The 16,971-nt window shown below is 32.1% G+C and overlaps 1 protein-coding gene across 1 annotated transcript; it reads left to right on the forward strand.

Annotated features, from left to right (window-relative positions):
• Positions 1-7,722: 7,722 nt before the first annotated feature.
• LOC129938875 (F-box/WD repeat-containing protein 4) lies at positions 7,723-9,422 on the forward strand. The gene is made up of 3 exons (XM_056046690.1): positions 7,723-8,032; positions 8,095-8,673; positions 8,727-9,422. The coding sequence occupies exons 1-3, from the start codon at positions 7,842-7,844 to the stop codon at positions 9,166-9,168; spliced, it is 1,212 nt and encodes a 403-aa protein (XP_055902665.1). The 5' UTR covers positions 7,723-7,841; the 3' UTR covers positions 9,169-9,422.
• Positions 9,423-16,971: the final 7,549 nt, after the last annotated feature.

A 16,971-nucleotide genomic window follows, 5' to 3' on the forward strand; every position in this document is an offset into this window, starting at 1 on the left:
AGAGATTTTTGTAGTTGCGGTGGCCAAGATGAAGGGTCATGACCAGTTCTAGAATGTCAACTTTCGGAAGGTTATTCATTAACGATCACGATAAACTTTCCAAAATGAAAAGCCAAAGACCTGATTTCCTTTCTGAACGCAACATAATAGCTATAGCATCACTGGCTCGTAAGTCATTATACACTGCCAACCACTAGAATGAGTCCACAAATTATTTTGGAATCGATTTTTGCTTTTTTATAGCTGGTAAAAATTTTGTACCCGGAAACGGTTACTGCCTGTAAATATTTCCTTGCAAGATTTTACAAGTACGATCTTTTAAAAACTTTTGTTAAGAATACCCAAAAGAGTGTTGAAAACAATTGTTTTAATTTAATTTGAAATGCACATTGGCTCTAGACGGACTTTGACAGCTCCAAAAAAAACAAAAATAGATGCTTTAAAGGATTTGGGACTTTCAGGACGTAAAATAAGAAAGAGACTTAACACAAAAAGATGGGAATCATCAAAAAGGGTAGAAGGCAGAAGTAACAATATTATGAGAAAAACATCATTTAATTTTAGGGCTTGTCTCAAACTCCCCACTACCAGCGACTAAAATAAGGGTCAAAAGCTCACTAGCAGCCAGAATATTCACGGTACAAAGGATAATATAAAAAAGTGATACTAAACAGAGAAGAAAACTAAAAACTAAACCTTTTTTGAGGCAAGGACTATCCGATGAATTTTGCAAGAGAGCATGTTACTTGGTGCAGTCAATTGGTAAGGAAGAGTGAAGGAGTAAAAACAAGTAAAACCTTGACGGCCAATTGGTTACAACTTGCATTTCCATGATCTAAGAAAGAATGAGCCAATTTTGAAAAGACATCATAGCGTACATTTGGTTTAATGGTTTGGGGAGCTATAGCCCACCATGACCTTGAAGTTTTTGTAAACAATAGTAAACGGGAATAACTAGACATTTTTGCAGGAACCGTCATTTCCAAAAATGAAAAACATTTGTAGACCTCAAACATGGATTTTCCAACAAGGCAATGCCCACATCCACATTTCCAGGGTAAGAAGTTGAATTCAATCAGAATACGTGGAACTTATGCCATGGCCTTCGTTTTGACTGCACTTTAACCTAATTGCAAACTTTTGGCCATGGCTTTCTAGTAAAGTGTACGAAAATAGCAGACAATTTGAAGAAATTTCAATCCAAGGTTAACGTGATTCTTGGGTCCAAATGTCCTGTAATTATTAAAAAAAAATTGAATTTTTCTATTCCACACCGTCTTATAGAGGTTCTATTCAAAAATGGGGGACATAGTCACATGTCTAACGAGTTTGCAAAATTAAGACGTTGGCTATTGCGTGCAGCATTCAAGGGTGGTTGCACCTTTCCTGAAATGATGTGGCTTTCTTGACTCTTCTTTTGCGGCTGGAATTTTATTGAATTTTTTTCAAAAGCTCATATTAGCTATAAAGTTAAATATGATTAACTATCAAATTTAGTTATTACTTACTGAATAAGGGTACTTTACCATACCTTTCTTTGTCCTTGAGTAGTTGCACCTTTTTCTAACTTCGCTGGCTATATGACGGATGGTTTTGCCAATAGTTAAGCTCGACTTTGGCTTATTTTCTCCTTGGTTAGATCCTTACCTCTAGTCACACTTGTTCATTCTATCATAAAATACTCGTATTAAGCTCCCAAACAATCTTAGTATCTTTTTATGTGACTTAAAACACGCTTATAGGTAAATTTAGATTCATGTGACACAAAAAGCAGGTACTTTTTATGAACTTTTTTCGAAATAAACGCTATAAAACTTGTATTTATGAACTTACCCCATTCATTTTACTTTTGGATTTTTCCAAAAAACTTAATGATTTGAAAAATATCGTCAAATAAAAAACGAAAAAAGTTTTTCCCTATTCATGTGACACGAAGTGTACCTTAATTTGACATTTAAGCATAAAGATACTGACGTATGAACAAGGCTTCTAAACGTTGGCTTAATGGATACGTCAATTAAAAAATCTACTGAATTTAAAGTGATGATACTCCAGGACGGAATTCTTAAACTTCGTTGTATCCACAAATGAGTTTTTGGTGTTGATTTATAGGTTGGTGAATAAATTGGTCCGTATTTTTTTAAAAACGATGCTGGCGATAACTTACAGTAAATATTGACGGCTATAGGCCATGACTACTTCGTTAATCAATTGAACAACCATGATGTGCAGAAGCTGTGGTTTCTATTAGTCACACCGAGACCGGTAAGAACGTAACGATTGTCCACTTAGACGTCAATATTTGCCGTTTTATTGCCGGTGTGTAGACATACATTTTGGAAAAAGTCATCGAAAAGATTATACTACGTTTGTGTGAGCTGTGGTGGTCATATGCAAGAAATCATACTTAAATTATAATGCCTAAAGATAGCCTTTCGAGTAAAGTAAATTTTTGTTGGTTTTCTAAAATCATCTCTATTTTATTCTATTTCAAAGTTTTGTACCTCTGCAAGAACACCCTTTACAACGAAACATCGAGTCAGATTATTTGAATACTTTATAAATTGATACTGTCCTGATGATTCATTGAAGTAGGTTAAAGTCCCAAAACTGATATCTTTCCAATGGAGTCAATCCTAATTACATATTCATTGTAAAGTAATCACATTCTAAGAAATAAATGAAAATGTATTTGAAATAAATTTTCCTATGATAGAAAATAAAAGTGTTATCAATAGAGATATCCTGCTGTCACTATATCCGGCCATTTGGTAAATGTTTTACTTCTTGTATAACCTTTTATATTGGTTTGATTTTTGACCTGAAAAATAGGTCAAAATCTCAAAGAATAATTATAACAATACGAAAACCGAATGACATTATGTAATTGGTTTGCAATATCCTTCCGGTTAATGCAATTGTATACATGCTCGTACCGTTTATGGGAAATGGACATCTGATGTGTTGTAATAAATTATTTCTCACCAATTATGGGCTACGTACAACAAAAAGCCTTTCTTTGAATTTCGTGTGAATATGTTGCCAAAAAAAAGAAGTTGGTATAGATTTTAAGGAAAGGGGAGGTTTGAATAAGTGATGAAAAATCAATGTTGTACAATTTTCACAAAATACGAACACGCCTCTTTCATTCACAAAAAAAAGAAGGAAGCTATATTTTATTTGTCGGCCTTTTGTGTAACGGGTTCTTGAAGACCAAAATTGATTTATTTCTCACCAAGCATAAATAAGTGGTGAGAACACCTTCATAATGTATATGACTATGTACTTGTGTGATTTTTAATAATATATCGAAAAAAATATATTACTTGACTGATTTTTTAGAATCTCTTTCCCAGAAAAAAAAATGATCAATTCTTTTTAAGGAAGTTTCAGCAGAATAAATTATAAACTTGGATTATAATCAAACTGATAAATTCTGCTTGTTAAATGATTTTTACAATAGAAATTTTAATCTCCTCAAATGAAGATTTCAAATAAAACTCATTGAAATCTACTTGGAAACATTAGTTTGTCAAATCAAACAAACTTTTTTTTCGGAGAATAATTCTTGAACCGACCCATTTAAACGCCAATTTTGTTTATTGGCAGATGGAAATTTCAACAAAAACTATCTGACTCACCATATGATTCAAATTGAAAACAATAAACAATAAACAACTCAAAAACTAAAACAAAAGAAATCAAAAACGAAATAAAATGTAAGTATACAAAAATAATAAATACATAGGCACAAGAATAAAATAAAACTAATTACAATTGGTTGTTATGACAACGTCAAATTAATCTCCTTTTCTTTGGTGGAAACACTTCATGATTTATTTTAAATCGTTTGCCTTAAATCTCGGATTATTTTTTGGTGGAAACGTACTATTATGCATACATACATATGTACATGAAAATTGAATTTTATATTGTATATATTTTTGAAAGATAGAACTATTTTTATAATAAAAAATATTTTGTAAACTGCTCTTTTATTAAACTTTTGTTTCGGTGAGAATTAGAATGCAAATTGATAGACTCAATCGTGTAGCTATAGCTGTCAAAACTGTCAAAATTTAAAGAAAGAAACTGGGCTGCAAAGCTTAAGAATTGCATCGAGCAAGTGAAGAAACCTTTGGTAATATTAAGCAAGTGAAATGTTTTGAATACTCTTTTTTTTTTTTTTGTAAAGTGTATTTATTTATTTAAAGAAACTCTTTTTAAAACAAGTGTCGTGGAAAAAGAATTGATTTGGCTTTCGTTCAGTTAAAAAAAAAATACTAAGTTATCAATTTTCCAACAAGCTAAACAACTGTTCGTACTTAGAAGATAAATAGATAGATATATAGATTTATTGTCTATTTTTCAAATGTAAGTTTACAAAAAAGTATTATTCTTTAATTTTAAGACATGACTATTAAAGCCGTCCACCCGAGTTTAGCAAAATGTACATAATAAAGTATTGTAAGAGGTATGTTAAAAATTTTCTGCAATTAGGTATAGCTCTTCTATATTTTGATGCTTGTGGATTTTTCCCAGTCATCGCCATTTAAAATCATTTTCATTTCTGGTTCCTCCAGTTCTAGTTTCCCAAGAAAATGAATCCTGAACTCCTTTAAGATTTGGTGAGGATTGTGGAAGGTTGAAAATTCGCTTTAAGAAAAATCAGAGCAGTTTTTCTACTGTATCGTATGATTTGTATCCCCACACTTGAGCTCCATATAGCATTATTGATTTGGAAACTGGCTGGTGTTGATTCCCCCAATGAATGCTTGTGGACTTAAATTGCATCCTTGTTTCACACCTGTAACCGTTTCAAAAAAATTTGACAGTTGGCTACCGTCCCGAACAGCAGAAGTCGTTTGTTCATACACTTTTTCAATCAAGTTGCCAAATTTTCTTGATAGACCTATGTATATTGTACAATTTATAAAAAAGTGCGATTCTGTCCACCGTATCAAATGCTTTTAGGTCCAAAAAACGCATAGAGCTTTCTCTTTTCTCTGATAAATGTCTGAGCTGTCGTATTCAGAATGAAGATTTGATCTATGGTCGTACTTAGTATTAGTAAGGGGCCAGTTTTAGCTATCATTGAAATCGATCCAAAATCGAAAGAAAAAAGTTTGAATGATAACAAATAAAAATAATATACTGAATGACCGGAAATCACACAAAGAATTTTGTTTAAGAATAAAAAGTGTAATTGCGCATTAATTTGTCTCTAAAAATGTATTTTACTTTTTCATTTTCCTAAATAGCTGATACTTTTTTAAAAGTTAATCGAATCATTCCACTGATTTGTGTTCCAATTTTAAACAATGCCAATGACAGATTTCTGTCAGTAAACATTTTTTGGTGGATTTCAATCAGGACAATTTTTTTAATGACAGCTATAAATGACCTTTAAAAAAAATCCAATGTTTGTTTTCAATGATGAAAACCAATGATAGTTATAAATGGCGCCTAAATGTTTCACAGATCAAATCTTATGGCATGATAAAATATTCGGTACTGCCAAAAAAGATGCTAAGTGCTTAGGATTTCTCCAACGGTTCTAGAAATGTGTCACCACTTCACTTCTGGCTGTAATTGAAAAACCCTTCATTGGTACAAAACCCAAATATAACTCGCATATTCCTGGTAAGATGTCTTGTCCTAAAGGAGTTCAGGATTAATTTTTTTGGGAAACTAGAACTGGAGGAACCAGAAATGAAAATTATTTTAAATGGTGCTGACTGAAAAAATTGCACAACCATTGTCAACAAACATCGAAATATAGAAGAGCTATAATTGAAGAAAATGTTTAACATACCTCTTAGAATACTTTATTATGCACATTTTATTAAACTCGAGCAGACGGCTTCTATAGTCATGTCTTAAAATTAAAGAATGAATTTATTTGTAAACTTAAATTTGGAAAATGAGCAATAAATCTATCTATCTAACACATTTAACATATAACAATCATGTTTAAAAATGATGTTTTGAAAATTTGAGCAGGTATTAAATATTTAAGATCAGATTCGAATTAAACACTAAGTGCGTTTTTTTGGTATTTCATACATAGTACAGTGAAACGATCCGCAGTAGCCAGATTTTTGTATTTAAAAATTGGTACAACTGAAAAAAGATCTGTCAGAATAATAATAAAAAAAAACTAACTAAATATAATCAAATGGACAATTTTCAAGAAAAAATCTTAAGAAAACATCTGGAAATTGACTTTCTATAAAAAAAGTTATTTAACAATAGCTTCAAAGAGGGAGTTTGTTCGTAGAAAACTACATTAACATGTGGTGCTGAAGCGCGATTGGAGCTCGCCTCAATTCTGTATATACCTGAAACTAGTTGAAATGAGCTTGATTCGACTCGATTTCGTTAGGGGATTTTAGTAGGGTCAAAATTTGTTAAGAAAAACCTGTGTGGATGAGTTAGTTTTACAGAAAATGCATTATAGACTGTTTATTTGCGTGTTTATGTACAAAAAATATAGTTTTGTTTTAATCAAATTAAAAAATGTATATAGAGTAGCTAGCCTATTCTTATATGGTGCTGAACTATTCAGTTCTTCATTGTTTAACACGAATCAAAATATCTCACTTGCACTTCATAAAAAACACCATTTGCATTTTAGAAAGTGCTGTCAAACTTAATCATTTTTAAATCTTTTTGTTGGGTGGAGACACCAAAAGGATTCATTTAATATAAACTGAGATAAACCTTTTTTGGCAACATACCATAACATAAATATATTTTCTATTGTTTTCTCTTTCAAAATAAGCACAGTTTGTCCATTTTCATTAACAAAACTAAATAATATCAACATTACAAATTGATTTTTTTCCTATGGAAAACACATGATTCCAAATGCACAACTACTCAACGAACACAGCCATCGAGATACAAATGCAATATCAATCGTACCAACATTTGAAAACGAAATCACATAAGATCCAATCGAGACTCTTATAAATGTCAAAAAACCCATCCGCATTAAGATTCTATTTTAACTTTTATCGGTAGTATTCATACTGTGGATATTGTTTTTGTTATTCGTGAAAAACCCTACCATACTATGGATAGATTTTCCAACAAAACACGGGTACTATAAATTTACTCAAAAAAAACATTTCTTCAGAATCAAAAAAAAATTAAACTCCAGTCTTCTCAAACCTACATTAAAAGAGAAACGAAGACTTACAAATGATACAAACATGAAATAGAAGACAAAGATTTGCACTTTGCAAAATCATCATCCAATGTATTGATAAAAACTATGTTGCGTTGTATTTAAGCCTTAAAAACACCTTTTTCGGTTGTCTCTAAAATTTATTTTAAAAACAAACATGATTGAAAAATTATATAGGGCTTTGCTTCGACTTGAAGAACATTAAATCCTTTTAAATGGGATTGCTTCGTTTATAGGACAACAAACAAAAATAATTTGTTGGACTACTGTAATCTACTAGATTAAAAATTGTGAAATGAAAAAAAATGATAAAGATATATATATATTGTATATAAAAGAGATAATCAAAATATCAATACTGCCAAATTCATAAATGATTTCTTATAACGAATTTATTTTATTTAGAACTACTATATTTATAATAGAAATCTTCAACATTACTGTACTGAGTTGTTTCATCTAAAAATTCTTAAACAAACAAACCTAAATCGTTGACAGTTGGTTGACATCTCATTTTTGACAACAAATTCTTAACTCTGTCAACATAAACAAACTTGGTGGAAGAAAATGCGTACTGCATTTGCATATTATTTTGTAATTCTTTTAATTTAAAACGAAACGTTTAATTTAGAAATTAAGTTAAAATAAAATGTTAACAATATGTGATTTGAATCTTGACTGTCTAGTTAAGATATTCTGCTACTGCAATGCATCTGACTTAGTGAATTTGTGTCGTGCCAGTTCATTTTTCAACTCTGTCATAAACAATCATATTTATTTCGCCAAAACATTGGATCTTCTTCTCTGTGGACATCGAGATGATCCTGCTATTTGTGAAAGGTAAACTAATACATTAGGTTTAAGTAGTTAAATAAATAAAATAAAAATAAATCTCTTTGAAGAACCTTCAATAACCTTTCCTATCGAAGTCGTCTTTCAATTGGAACCAATTGGATCAATGGACGCTACAAGGAGACAACTTACTTCAATAGCAACCGAATGTGTGCAGCTAAAATCCACTTGGACAAAGAAAACTTGTACATAACTCACCAAAGATACCTAAGGATTCATAAGCGATTGAGAGACGAGCCATTAAGAAGACGCTGGAGTGAAGAGATTTGCACAAGTGCCAAAGCAGATATTTCTGATTTCGTGAAGAAGAAAGACACACTATTTGCTGGTCGTGTCTATGGCAGTGGCTTTATCTATGAAGATGGAATAACTACCGACGTGCGTCTTCATGACGTCAATGAGTACCTTTGGTGTGTTGATTTTAGCAACAACTTGTTCCTCTCGAGCACCGACAAGTGCACAAAACTCTGGCAACGTGCTGATCAATTCGGTCTACTCTACCTAGACCTAGTCAAAGACTACCCTGAGTCATACAAAACCATGCAATTCATCCCAGATGGGGATAGGTTCTATGGGGGCTTATACACAGATCAAGGACAGAGAGCACTGAGGGAAGTCGACATCGAAACGTAATAAAAAGAAACTAGTCATGTTTAAAAATTTTATAAATTTTTTTTGTTAGGGAAACTGTGCGCACTCTCAACTCAAAAACTTTTTCCATCTATGACCTCAAACTCAAAGACGACAATGTTATTTTTACCGCTAATTTCGACACTACATTCCGAATGTATGATCGTCGAGTCGACGCTGATGTCGGTATATGGGAGGACCAATTTGGTTCTTCAATCTATTGTCTGGAATACGATGGTCTCTATGCTGTTTTGTGTGGCGTCAAACATCACTGCCGAGTGAATCTGTACGACATTCGAATGCCTGAAAAATGTGTTCAGATTTACTTTCCATCGGCGAGAAATGGCCGAACATCGCCTGTTTACAGTATAGCATGTGATAGTCGGTATTTATTTGTGGCCACAGATCGTAATTTAAGAGTTCTTGATTTCAAGGCGGATTGGGCAGCCAATCGGGACTATCGGAATCTATTTAAAACCGTTATAAGAGGCTGACATCGTTGCTACATTATAGCTTTGTTGATTGGTGTGTTTCCTGGCATAGCAGACTCTTTAAACAATTAACCAGAGAGTCTAGGAATTTCATACAAAAAGGACAAAAGGTGTTAGAAAACATCTTTTTTAATAGTTATTTATGCTAATAGTAAGTTTATGAAAAAAAAGGTAAAGAATCCGTCTGGTCCGGATTTTTATAGGTTTAAGTATGAAAAAAGATGAAATTTAATAAAACACAATTTGCGAAAAACTTATTTCTTTTGTTTCAAGAAGCGTGAGTATTACGGTTAAAATTTAAATGAGAGAAAAGCAGATGGGTATTTCAGTAGTCCTCAAAAATTGTAGTAAAATGCGATGCTGCGAGTGTTGTTATTGTCACCAAACATTTTGTAAGCTCTTCTTTGATTTCGATCAAAGCGGACCGAAATCAAAGAAGAGCGGATCTCCCTAACAAGCTGAACCTTATTACTCTATGATTTATTTATTTTCTGCACGACTCCATTTAATGTTTTCTGTAAATGGTATCCTTTTCCATTCGGAAAAGAAATAGGTAATATTTCTTTACAATACAAAATACAAATCGTGATGGACTTGCAGTTTGCCTGAGGAGTGTTTTTTAGAGACTATTTTTTTTGGTAGTTTTTGTACTATGAACATAAAATAGTGGTATGCGAAGTAAAGTTCTGAATTTTAAATTCATGACACTTAAAAAAACTAGTTGAATTGGTCAAAATTTACGTTCAGAAAATGAAGTCTCTTATGTTGTCGGAACCTGCCCATGGTTTTCAGAAATTATGTCGGTAGATGCTTTGAAGACGGGTCGCAATGTGATGGGATTTACATATAACGACTTCGTCAAAGGTCGCGTTAACCACAACGTTTGGATGTAAAAGTTGGAAAGTTTAGATTTGTATTCTAATCTTGGCTTTAATGATCGTATTCCATACGTTCTTATAAATAATCTTAAGTCTTACTGATTCCACCTATATTCCGGTGTTGCTGAAGGAAGTCACCTATGGCCGCTTTTGTTTCTTATTTTGGTAAATGATATTCCACTTTGATTTCGTTTTTTTTTCTTTATTACTATTTTCTGATGATAAAAAAAATATTCGTTCGTTCAATAGTAATAACACTTGATAAGTGGTGCTAGAATAATTATTTATAATTATATTTTGAATACCTCAAAATGCCATATTATGTCATTTCATCGGGACCAGTCCAATTTTTCATTCTTATACAATTGATGACAAACTTCTTGGCAGTAAAAATGAATTAAGGACCTTTGCATTTTATTTGATCAAAAACTCAATATTATTATTATTATTATTATATTTTATTAACTAGTAATTAAAATTACAAGGTAATATACATAAAAAAAAAGGAGAGAGCCTAGCTGCGAAGACTATTGGCTCTGCTTGTTATTAAAATGTTTATACATTTAAGTTGAGGGTTGTAAGAAATTTATTTACATTTTCGATATTTGAACTGGTGGGGTTTTTCAATACGTCATAGATTGATATATTTTTGAAGATTGATGAAAGAGCAGGTTTCGATGATTGACAGTTTTCGAGGAGGTGAGTTAAACTCATGGTTGTATTGCAGGTGGAGCATATCGGTGGATTGTTTTTATTTAGAAGGTGTTTGTGAGTTGTTGAAGTGTGACCAAGTCTTAAGCGGATGTAGTTAGAGATTTTTTGTTTTGATACGTTTGTAGGGTATTGGGGATAGGTTTTATGTTCATTAATTTTTTCATAATGGTGGTGGTATAGGCTCCATTCGATTTCTTGTTTTCTTCTCAAGGTGTCCAGTATTTGGGTTTTCAGGTCTTTTTTGGTGTATATATTGAATTTATACACTGGTGATATGTTGGTAGAGGTTGCTGCTTTATCAGCTTCTTCGTTTCCACGTATTTTAGAATGTCCTGGAGTCCACATCAGTTTTATTTTATTCGGCTTCATTATTATCTTGTTCCTTATCGCGGAAATAAGATCTGAATCGTTGTTTGGATTTTTAACTGCTTTCAGGACTGATATGCTATCAGAGCATATTACGAACTTATCATTGGAATTCCTTATTGATTTGGTTGCTTGCAGAATAGCAAACGCTTCTGCGGTTTGTCTATGAATATCATTAACAACATTATCAAAAAGGTTCTTACATTTTTCTAAATCGTTACTTTTACTTAAAATATAAATGTCATCTGCATAAATACAACTATCTAAAAGTTTATAATTATTTATTATAGTCGAAATATCGTCGAAGGCGATAATAAATAGAATAACTGATAATGGGGATCCCTGGGGGATACCATTTTGCAGGGAGTGAGGAGATGAGTAAATATTATTAGCTCTGGTAAAGAATTTTCTATTAGTTAGAAAAGACTTCACGTAGCCAAACATCTTCTCGCCAACACCCCATATTTTTAATTTTTTTAGTACGACATGCAAACCGATTCTGTCGAAAGCTTTTTCGAAATCGAGCGAAAGTACAGAAACATGATTTTTTGCAGATAATGCTCGTGATATATAATAATCTAAGTGAAGATGTGCGTCGACACACCCCCGGTTAGTTTTAAAAGCAACTTGGTTGGTAGATAAAAGTTTTCTTGTTTCTGCGAACCACATCAGTCGTTTTGCTATGATTTTTTCCATAATTTTGGAAGAGCAAGAAATAAGGGATATGGGACGGTATCCATCAATTAATTTCCTATCTTTATTAGGTTTCGGTATGGGGAGAAGTGTTGCAATTTTCCAAGCTTGAGGGATAACAGCGGTGTTAAGTATTCTATTGTATAGTTTAACAAGTCTCAATTTTACATTAAATGGTAAGTTTTTCAGCATTGGATAATTAATTTTATCTCTACCAGGGGTTTTGCCTTTAGTTTTGTTTAAGGAAGCTTCAAACTCAATTAGTGATATAGGTTCTTCAATACGTTGTGCAAAAATATTGTCGGTTGTTACATAAGGGGAAATGTTGAGAAATTCATCTTTTTTTGTTTTGAAAGTAGTATGAAAATTGTTATCATTTGAATAGTTGGACCAGGTTTGTGAAAAGAGATCAGTTATTTGTGTTGGGTCTGTGATAAGTGAATCAGTTGATTGGATACATGGTATCGTTAAGGGGTTGGGGTTACCGGTAAGACAGCGGATTTTCTGCCAAAGTTTGGTAATGGATGATCTGGGATTTATGCTTGATGTGAAGCTTGCAAAACTTTTTGTTTTGCTCGCTTTAAGTTCCCTTCTAAATTTAGCATTTGCTTTTTTATATGAAATTAGGTTTTCTTGAGATGGGGATTTTTGAAATTCCTTCAGTGTTTTCATTTTTTCTTTACGCAGTAAAGTTAGATTAGGGTTCCACCATGGAACATTCTGTTTTGAGGAGGTGTTGTTTGATGAAGTTGTTTGGGGTATTGAGGCGTTAGCGGCAGTTCTGATTGCCTTTTGAATTAAGGCAGCTTCTTTATTGGTATTGGATGTTGAGGGGTTGTCTGATAAATATTCATCGATAATTTTTCTAAATGATTCCCAATTTGCAGAGTCTGTTTTGAATTTGGGGATTTGTGGAGGGATTGTTGATATAATGCCTAGGTTTGTGGTTGAGAGGATAGGGAAGTGGTCACTATTGTGAAGGTCGTAAAGCTAATTCTATGCCGGGATTTATTTCCAGGAATTTACTGACCTGCGATCTGTTTTAGAATATCGTTATGTAGCCCCTTTTACAAGACAAGTTCGGAAAGGATTAAAGCTATTCGGAAACGTTTCAAAAGATTGAAAGTAGTAGTTTATTGTTTAAAAGGGAATATTCGAATGTCCTCGTATGATTCAAGAAGCAAACTTAACAGCTTACTGAAGCTATCAGATTGCCGTAAGTACTGTGCTATTATCTTCATTAGATATTTGTTATGTTATCATATCAATTGCTCACACTTGTTATCTAGATAAATGGGTTTTCGCGAACTTTGCCGGTCCACAAAGTTTAAGAATACCAAAAGGAAAGTATAAATAAATGTATAGCTTATTTTTTTTTGTATTTTATTGTATTTATTTATTTATAATTAATTTTTTGGTATTAAGTAATTAAGAACAATAAATTTTCAACTTGAACATGATCGTATCTAAAAAGACACGAATAAACATTTTGTGAAAAAAGGCAAAACTTTAAGACTTCTAACGGATAAAGGCAATTTTTTCAAAACTGAGGAAAAAATTGTAAAACAGTCTTCGAAAATGTGTTCTATCATAAGATGTTAATTAAAACTATCGTATTCACTCGTAAATTATGTCGTGAATTATTTCGCGTTGAAAGACATCAACTTCTCATACAAAATACCTTTAAAACCTTAAGGTAGTATAGATGTCTTCTAAATCCTGAACAAAATGAAACTATTATAAAAGCTATTTTTATTACAAATATTAGTATGTACAACATGCTAAGAACCCCCCCAACAAGTTATTCCATACTGAATTTTAGAATTAACAGTACCATAGTAAATCGAATCTAAAGGTGGGTGTCCATTTGAGTAACGGTGGGGCGAGTCACTCTCAAGCTGCTCTCAAGAGCGATCTCGCAAGTGGACATAGTCTGGAGAGTAGCTAGCGGAGAGTTGCCTTATTACTCTCGACATTCGATCTTTCTGAAAGTCACTCGCAAGTGAACACATTTGTTTATTGTTTCCCACAATCCGAGATGAGCTCACGGAATACCTACACAGTTCGTATTGTACAAGTAGCTGTCGAGAGTAAACATGGCAAAGCAGTGGACATTGGAGGAAACCAATCAACTTATTGAAAAATATGAGTCAGTTGAATTATGTGGAGAACTACGGATAAATCATTTTGCGATAGAAATATAAAACACGAATTTGCGAAACAGTTCTCATGTTCTGAAGCAAAATAAAAAGATACTGGAATCCGAAAAAGGCCGCCGCATGAATCACCTGCACAGATCATACAATTAACTTTTAGTTTTTCCTTCGAAAATGATTTGCAATTCATATGCTTACCGGCTTCCCTTAATTGGGTATGATTTTTTTTTTAAATTATGGGTCCAACGTTTTTTATTAAAAATTCAATTTCAGTAACTGAAAAACGGCAAAATTTCGAAACTGTTGAGGGTCTTCAATTTGAAGCTCTCTTGAAAGAGCAGACCCCGCACCGAATTGGTTACGACGATCTACCCACGGTTTGACCTAACACTTTTTTAAAATCCTTTTTAAGAACAGTGCCGATAATTAAAGCAGCTGCAACTTCGCTTGTAAAAATACATGCCAGCTGATAATATGCTAGCAGAAGAAATATATCAAGTGGACACGATTATGAGATTACCCTCAGCAAAAAAATTCTCAATATTCAAGCAGAGAGCCTGCGATAGCAAAATTTCTAAAATTTGACTCTCAAATGGACAGTCTCCAGGGTTACTCTCAAGAGTTAACTAGCAGAAGTAATCTCAAAAGGACACGCACCTTAATCTCAAACGGAAACGCACATAAATATTTTTTTATGAGCAATACAAACCAAGAGTATAAAACTGCCGAGGAAAGTATAGAGAGTGAGTATGTTCAGACCAATTCATTTTGCTTTCAAGTAAGACACCAAGGTATTTAAAAGTTTTAACAAACTCAATCTGAAAGCAGTGAGGTGAACAGGAATCATAGAAACAAAAACTATTAGAATTGCTTACACTGAATTTTTTGCAATCGGAAGAATAATACGTGAAATGGCAATCAACTAAAATGGGTGACCCTGATAAGCTAAAATACATTATTTTATGATTATGTTTATGCAAACCAGTGTCTAAATATGTCCGAATTAAAGTTAATGTTAAGCAGGGATCTACAACCATAAGAAAAGGCCTTATCATCAGCAAACGCAGTCATTTTTCGTTTGAAATTCTTGCTGAAAATATAATTGATACAAATCAGGAAAAGCAAGGAACACAAAAACTAAACCTTGCGGAACGCCTATACTATATCAGATAATAAAATTCCAAAATTCTTCTTTTCATCACATTTTCAAAAATGTATGAACAAACAGGTAAAAAAGAAATCGATCTATAAATATTCATAATGTGTTAGTTCGGCAAGAGTACGATAACTTAGGCGACAAAGTTAAATGACGGATTTGTATAGAACAGTTAAAAAATAAGCATTTTTTACTATGGGAGGGTAGGGGCAACTTAAAAAAAATATTATTTAAAATGAAAAAAAATAGTTAAAAAATAATGGTAGTACTTACAATTAAGTGTGATACATTTTTTTAAAGGCAACATTCTGTTCTATTAGCCAGTTTTTAAATCAAGTCAAAACTACATATGTGTAGTTTTTGAATAAAATAATTTTAAACTCATAAAACAAGTTAAAAAAAGGTTTAAGGTGTAATTTTTCAATACTTTAAGATTTCTTTTATTCTTTTTATTTAAGAATGTATTGCTCTTATTTGTATTTGATCAAAAACTGAAAACTAGATGATTTTATGTCTTCTAGCTCTTGAGGAAATTGAAAATTACCAAAAAAATATTTTAATTAAATTACTACTGGGAACACTATAGGATTTGGGGTGGGTGCAAGGTGGGGGGTGCATAGTGCGGTGGGTGCAAGATGCAGTGCATGCAAAGTTTCTTTTGCATTTAAATAAGCTGGATTTAAGAAAAATTAATTTACCCTAGGTATGTATCTTAACCCATATTCGATTATAACTATCAAAATAAGACTACGTAAATACTTAAGAAAGGAAAAAGTAATTTAATTAAAATATTTGTTTTGGTAATTTTCAATTTTCTCATGAACTAGTAGACATAAAATCTTCCAATCCAGCAGAAAATTGATAAGACGGTGAACCATCAGGAAGACGTCGACAACATTAGTGCTTTGTATAGTGTGGTCATATCTTAGTTGTTAAATACGGTGATACTAGTGTTGCCCATATTTAAACTTTTCGCACTTTTTCTGCAACTTTTAATCATGTTTTTTTTCTTTTTTAATATAAAATAGTAAGTTTTCAATTGTAAAATTTTGTTATAAGAAATGTTTTGTACTAACGATGTATTTAAATATATATACATATGTAGCTAAGTAAATCCCCTGAAGAAGGTGGAAAACAACTGGTGAAACGTAGGGTAAAACCAAGATGGATTAGTTTTATTTTATTATTAATCGCTTACACTTTAAAACTTTTTTTTAGCTTATTTTTGCACAAATTTTGATTTTAAAACAATTTTTTTTCAAAAACTATGCATAGTTTTGACTTGAATTAAAAACAAGCTAAAGACTAAAGTTTTGGCTTTAAAAAAATGTATAAAACTTAGTTGTAAGTACTACCAATATTAATTAATAATTGTTTTCCTTTTAACGTACATATTTTTTTAATTGCCCCCCCCCCCCCCATAGAAAATATACAAATCGGTTATTCAACTTTGTCGCCTAAGTTATAGTACTCTCCCCGTTAGTTCTCTTATTCCCTGATGAAATTCTTTTCTTAAGTGACTATAGTTGAGCACAACTGTACTTTTGAGTTTATTTAATTTCATTGATACAAAACCAACAAAATGACAGTCATAGAATCAAATTTGTAAAAAGAGTAAGCACATTGTTGATCGATTTTACAAACTTATATACATCTTTCAAGCTAATAATTCTATCGCTTCGAGTTCAATTTTATTCACCATTTTCGATTTCATTCCCAGTGAAAGTTAAATGGTTTAACTAAAGTTCTTGAAAACCACCACAAACCAACCTAAACTTGTTTCGCAATATAAACAAAAACACTAACAGTGATAACCTTCCATGAATCCAAGAACAAAAATGCA

The sequence above is a fragment of the Eupeodes corollae genome, chromosome 1 (assembly GCF_945859685.1).
Source record: "Eupeodes corollae chromosome 1, idEupCoro1.1, whole genome shotgun sequence".
NCBI classification, from domain to species: domain Eukaryota; kingdom Metazoa; phylum Arthropoda; class Insecta; order Diptera; family Syrphidae; genus Eupeodes; species Eupeodes corollae.

What these genes read in the sequence shown, in the direction of transcription:
- LOC129938875 (XM_056046690.1), top strand. Translation starts at nt 7,842, where the DNA reads ATGTTAACAATATGTGATTTGAATCTTGACTGTCTAGTTAAGATATTC. An exon ending in GATCCTGCTATTTGTGAAAG is followed by an intron (nt 8,033 to 8,094) that starts GTAAACTAATAC and finishes ATCTCTTTGAAG; the next exon opens with AACCTTCAATAACCTTTCCT. An exon ending in AGGGAAGTCGACATCGAAAC is followed by an intron (nt 8,674 to 8,726) that starts GTAATAAAAAGA and finishes TTTTTTTGTTAG; the next exon opens with GGAAACTGTGCGCACTCTCA.